The following is a 6,000-nucleotide window of genomic DNA, read 5'->3' on the forward strand; positions in this document are numbered from 1 at the left end:
AGCCTCTGAAACTCACCAGACATCTGAACTTTAGAAGTATGATTTTGTTCTTTATAATTTTTCCTTCCTAAATGCTGCTCTCTCACACCCTGCCCCCGTAACAACTGTATTCACATTCCTGGAGGTTTCTTAGACAGCAGCAAAATCTTTATAGAGATGCTATTTTTACTGTACTTCCATCTTAGTACTTTTGCATACCTAAGTTTTCCAAGAAATGTTGAATGGTTACCAAAACACATCCTTCTTTCTTGAGGTTTTCTGATAAGTAAAGCGGTACGAAAATTTAACTACCAAAGTCTTTGGGTTAATCCAGCATCAGTTGAAAACCTTCAATGGAGTCAAAAGAATTAAAATACCATTCCTTCGTTTCATACTTAGCAAAACTCTTGTAATCTTCTGACAACTCTTCTTTTCCCTGGTGCAGGTGGAAGTGAAGCCATACGTGCTGGATGATCAGATGTGTGATGAATGCCAGGGCACTCGCTGTGGTGGAAAATTTGCTCCGTTCTTTTGTGCCAACGTTACCTGTTTGCAGTATTACTGTGAATACTGCTGGGCAAGCATACACTCTCGTGCTGGGCGTGAGTTCCACAAACCACTGGTAAAGGAGGGAGGTGACCGGCCCCGCCACGTCCCATTCCGCTGGAGCTGAACCCCAGGCCTCCCCCAGCAACAAGTACTGGAGTAGATAAAATTGTGTGAAAAGAGAGCGCTGCCTCAGGGCTTAGTGTTCTGGAAATCTGTGCATTCGTCCGCGACTTTAATGAAGATATGGGTCTTTTTATTACTATTACTATTATTATTATTTACAGTCACATTACTGAACTCAGTGTCCAGTATAATACAAACCGGCAGAGTGTAACTGTACTGATTTTGCACTTTGATTCACACAAACATCTGCTTGGTACCTTAATTTCCTACACAAGACTTGTCACTAGTGACATTATGTAGACTGCCATTCTCATCAGCCTTAACTGGGTTGATGTGTATGTGATGAAGATTTTTTTATTATAATTATAATTATTTTTATTTTTAAACTGGAGCATGCACTTATTTTCAGAAATTTAAACTTGCCCCTAGCAGATGACTTACCAAAGGTAATATTCACAAGTAGGTGGCAGATGTAGCAAAAACTTAAACAGATATTCAGCAATCATTAGTTTGGGTCATTTAGAATAGTAATAACCCTTAAAGAAAATAAGCCTTTAGTTGCTCTCCATTTTGACTTGTAAGGATGATACCTCATAAGCTGGATCAGACTTTTTTCTTTTGTTTTGCTGAGGGGTTTTTTTTGTTTTTGTTTTTGTTTTGTTGGGGTTTTTTTGTTGTTTTTTTTGTTAGGTCTTTTAGTGTTATGTAAATGTATGCTGCAATAGCTTTTGCTGCTATTAAAATGGTATTACTAATACCATAATACTCTATTCAGGCTAGGGTATCAATTAAAAAATGAATATGTGATTAAAATAGTGATGGCTGCTGAAAGGAGATCAGTATAGCATACAGAAAAGCTTCCAAGGAAGGTCAATATTTTTTGACTGCATGTTTACTTAATCAGGTTGCTGCATGCAATAAATTTTATATATGTCTAATATAAAACCTGCCCACAATGCACAAATTATGACTCTACGTAGGCTACAAAATACTCAGTAACAAAAAAAATTGATTACTGACTGGAGGAAGGCATGCCTCAGTAAATGTAATGCTTCTGAAATTAGGATCAGCCCATTACAGAATGACCTATATTACAACCAATATAAAACTAGCTGTAGGATATTCTTAAAACAAATTTGTGGATGGTAGATGAAGTACTTTGCGGTGCTCTGTTATATATCGTGCAATTTATTTTATATAGTAAAGTGATTATGTCTAGTACTGTGATCAAACTTAACTGTTAAAGCCTCTGTATCCAACATTAACACATTTTTGACAGTTCATAACAGGTACATAAACAGAAATGAGCTCTTAGTTACAATCTCTCTCCTAATGCTTGCATCATTTATGTAGCTGCAGACCTTGTCCAGAAAACCAAAGAGCTCATGCTAGCGTACATACACTACCGACTAGATAGTCTGTCAAACTAATAAACTAGGCACATTTAAGAAAGTTAGGAAACAAAGTGGTGCTAAAGAAATGTCTGCATATAAAAGTAACATGAGATGTCTGCTCTGTGGATGTGGCGTTCTCTCTCTAATCCCTGGATGTATCCTGTGAAGCTTGAACACAATTAAGACCTGCTAACACAGTGGACATTTTTTTAGCATGAACTATGGGGCTGCAGATAGCATAAAACTACAAACACACTTGGTATACTAATGATTGTGAGAATGTGTACACTATTTTTTGTTTTTCCTCCTTTGGTTTTGCAGTTCTGGGGACAATCTGACTGGATATGACACCGCATAGTAGATTTATATGTTCTGGGTTTTGTTTGTTGTGATGTCCTTGTTTGTGTCTAATTTAGTAACTTGTTTTTCCCAATGTTTAGTTGCAAGTATTGGCTTTGAAAGGATTTTTTCTGTTTTTGGAAAAAAAAAAAAGAAAAAAAAAAGAAAAAATAGTTTTTTACTGGTTTAAAATGCTTATTATAATTATCCCTTTTGAAGTTATTTCTGGGCAGTTTTGTGATATTGCTTTTCCCAGCCCAGGTGTCTTTTCTGTTGTTTTTTTTCATCTGTACAAGACATTTTGTTATGCACTACTTTTTGTATCTAGACAGTTTTCAACAGTCGGCTGATGATTTTTTTTTAAGAAAAAGGCATGCTTTCTGACTGACATGATCTTTTGCAATACCTCAATTTTGAAATATAGGAAAGAAAATGATATTTTCTAAGTAAGTTTATTCAGAAAAATATATATTAATTTAATTCTGCAAGAAAAATGATTTAACAGATGGGTAACTTTATTTTTTTCATGCTTATTTGAGTTTTTTTGAAAATGAAGAAGTTAGAGCTTTATAACTGTAATATTAAAGATCATAGCTAACCTACAGAAATCTACCTAATTATGTGAAAGAAGTAAACCTTTTTGAAGAAATCCCCCTCTTTCATGTAGAAAAATACCCCCAGAGAGAAAGAGAGAGAGAGAGAGAAGCTGGAAGATGTACAATATACCATAATGTTGGATTAAATCTAAACGAAACCATCATAAAGAACAGGTGTAAACACAAACTCCATTTGGTGCTGAAAGTTGTGAATAGAAGGTGAAAAACTATTTTCCCTTAATTTGTATATTTATAATCAAGTGTGATTATGCACGACTGACCAGAATTGTGAGAGTTCTTCTGTTTGTATTTTTTTAAAGAGAACTTTTTTTAGTTTATTAAATTATGACATGCTCCCTTTTCTTTTGTAAATGAATGTGCCCCCGAGTTGTTAATATGTTATATTAAAAGAGGGTCCTTCAAAAAAAGTTATTTTTTAAAATATGGAGTTCTGAACTGCAACTTGACTAAGAAGCCCCTGGGTACAACAGGTCCTATTGTGGCCTTTTCTGATGTGAGACTTGAACTAGTCGATTTTTTTGAAGGCTAACCTAACCTCGACTATTTGTTGTTATGTGCAATACTGTTTGTACTGTTTGTATAAAAAAAAAAGAAAAATGAAAAGAAAAAAGGCATAAATCTTTATTGCAGATTTATTTTCATTGCAGACTTTAGACATTGTGATTCACTAAAATCATTTTTCTACTGTCAAATATGTACCTTTTCTTCATGCTGGTATTTTTTCAATAGTAATGTAGCCTTTGTACTGAGACAAATTTTCATTGTTATTTTTAGAAAGATTTTTTGCTAAGAAAAAAATTAAACATATTTACATATTTTTCATTTTTATTTCGTATTTTCTTTAAGGAGTGCTTTCTCAACCATTAATATAGTTGTTTCTGGGAGAGACTTTCATATCTGGTCAATGTCATTAATATTATTTTGTATTTTTACTTGGAATAAATTAATTTTATGATGCTAATTCTTTAAAAGTTTATTTTTTTCATTTTCAGTTATTTTTGAAGCTAAAATCTTTGTAATATTGTTACTAAAGTGTCTAGTTTTTTGAAATGCAAAGCTTTATGTATTAACTTGCTGATGTGGTTTACAATAGTGTGGCAATGATGAAAATGGTTGGTTATGTAAAGTGATTGGAAAATTGTAACAAAGAATTGGGCAATAAAATGACAGAATGAAGCAGAAAAAACGTGATATTTTGAAAAGCCTTTTCCTTTATCAAAATGATTGATTTAGGGAGATAATAGGGATGTCACAGTACCAGTTCGCTGTCTAGATTTATACACCACCAGTGTCGATGAAATACTATTGCCGTTATAAGGAACTAAATCTATTGACAACGGGGTTTTGACCCTGCCCATTCAGCATAATGCTCCATTTCTTTTCTTGTCATGAACTCGATGATAGATTCTCTTTTCAATAGTCTTAGATTGAACCTCCTAAAATATATATTCTTCATTGTATTTTGCCACCGTGTTATTTATTTAATTGAATTGACCCTTTCCTGCACAACTTCTTTCCTGCATACGTTTATCGGTGGCAGCATGGAGCAGACTGTAGGTACCCACGTCATTTTCTAAGGAAGTTACCACATCGTGTTGGTAGCTGCCCACTTAATGCAAAATAACGTATGGCCATTTTCCTGGTAGCAATGCAGTAACCCATATTGCCACCACGTCTGAACATCTGTTCAGCTTCTTTGTCTTTCTCAGTTTTTCTCTGCCTCTCTTGTGTCTTTGTCCTTTATTTTTCTTTTGTGCTGGCAACACCAAGTGTGCCAGTATGGAAACACCTTTCACTTCACCTACATTTCCATCACCTTTGTTTCCCTATGCAGCCAGCAGAAACCCCTTCCTGAAGCCAGCGACTCTCTGTTCTGGCACCTGAAACAATCCAGACTAAGACTGGTGTTGCGTAAACAGGGCATACAGTGACTTTCTCTAGACAAAACAGTTACTTCAACAAGTTATTGATGACCTTTTAGACCAACATATGCTAGAGTGTTAGAGTGGCTCATCTGTAACTTGTGGAAAGAAATGTGTCCAGAGTCGGTCTATTGTGTATCCTCTGTGTGTTCAGTTCTGTAAGTAATGTATAGACTAGATCAAATAGTGAAGTAAAATTTAGACTCAAATTAGGTACTACTGGTTGGAATGTACGCAAATTGCAAACAAAGGAGATTAAGGAATGAAAAGGGAATAAAAAAATTCCTGCTAAGTGGTACAAAGTTTATGCTTATATTTCTGCCTACATGCTTGTATTTTATAGCCTGCTAGCAAGGCATGGGCTAAAACAAATTGTATTGCAACTCTGCAGTTAGCAAATAACTTTGCTGATTTCACTATCTGTTAGAGTAGTTCAAAAAAAAAAAAAAAAAAAGAAAAAAGAAAAAAAAAAAGGCGCTTAACTGGGAAAAGCTCCCATGTTACTATTTCAGTATTGTGACATCTCTACTTGCAAGGTATGAGTGAAAGATTAGTCACAGATTTGTAGAAATGTCTCTTTTGTTTAACCTGGCTTGTATGTAGTTGCTTTTATGCTAGTTTGTATGATGTCAGCTAACCCCTTTTTCTTTTCCTGCCTTCCTTTCTTTTTTTAAACCAAACTTCTTAATCTCTGCTGCTATAGTGTTCTATCATACCACGGAGTATTTTATATTCATGTTAGTGACTACTCTATACCCCAAATGGGTAGCTGGTCAGAAATCACATTGGTCACACAATTCTGACACACGCAAATTTTCAGGAGCAAACGTTTAGCAGTAAGTAGAAAACCAGGGTGCTAACAAGAGGTGATTTGGGCTTTTTGTTTTGGTTTGGTTTATTTTATTTTTTTTCCTGGACGTAGTTCTGTTGGGGTATAAAGTATTAGATATTTGTAATTTTACTGTCAAAATAATGGACATAACTTTTAGAGCATTCACAGCTAAGATCTCTGTACTTGTTTTTCAACTAATTTTAAATGTACTGTATCTTTTATTACATGTTCTCTTAGATTGTTTT

General features: G+C 34.5%; 1 protein-coding gene across 8 annotated transcripts in view; it reads left to right on the plus strand.

The window, feature by feature from the left end:
- CPEB3 (cytoplasmic polyadenylation element binding protein 3) overlaps positions 1-5,377 on the plus strand; it is a 93,997-nt gene extending 88,620 nt beyond the window's left edge. For all 8 annotated transcript variants that reach the window (XM_030485862.1, XM_030485861.1, XM_030485856.1 and 5 more), the window contains one exon: positions 425-5,377. In XM_030485862.1, the coding sequence (XP_030341722.1) occupies positions 425-652 (228 nt within the window). In that variant the 3' untranslated portion in view covers positions 653-5,377. The remainder of the gene's footprint in view (positions 1-424) is intronic.
- Positions 5,378-6,000: the final 623 nt, after the last annotated feature.

The sequence above is a fragment of the Strigops habroptila genome, chromosome 5 (genome assembly GCF_004027225.2).
Source record: "Strigops habroptila isolate Jane chromosome 5, bStrHab1.2.pri, whole genome shotgun sequence".
In the NCBI taxonomy this organism is placed as follows: Eukaryota; Metazoa; Chordata; class Aves; order Psittaciformes; family Psittacidae; genus Strigops; species Strigops habroptila.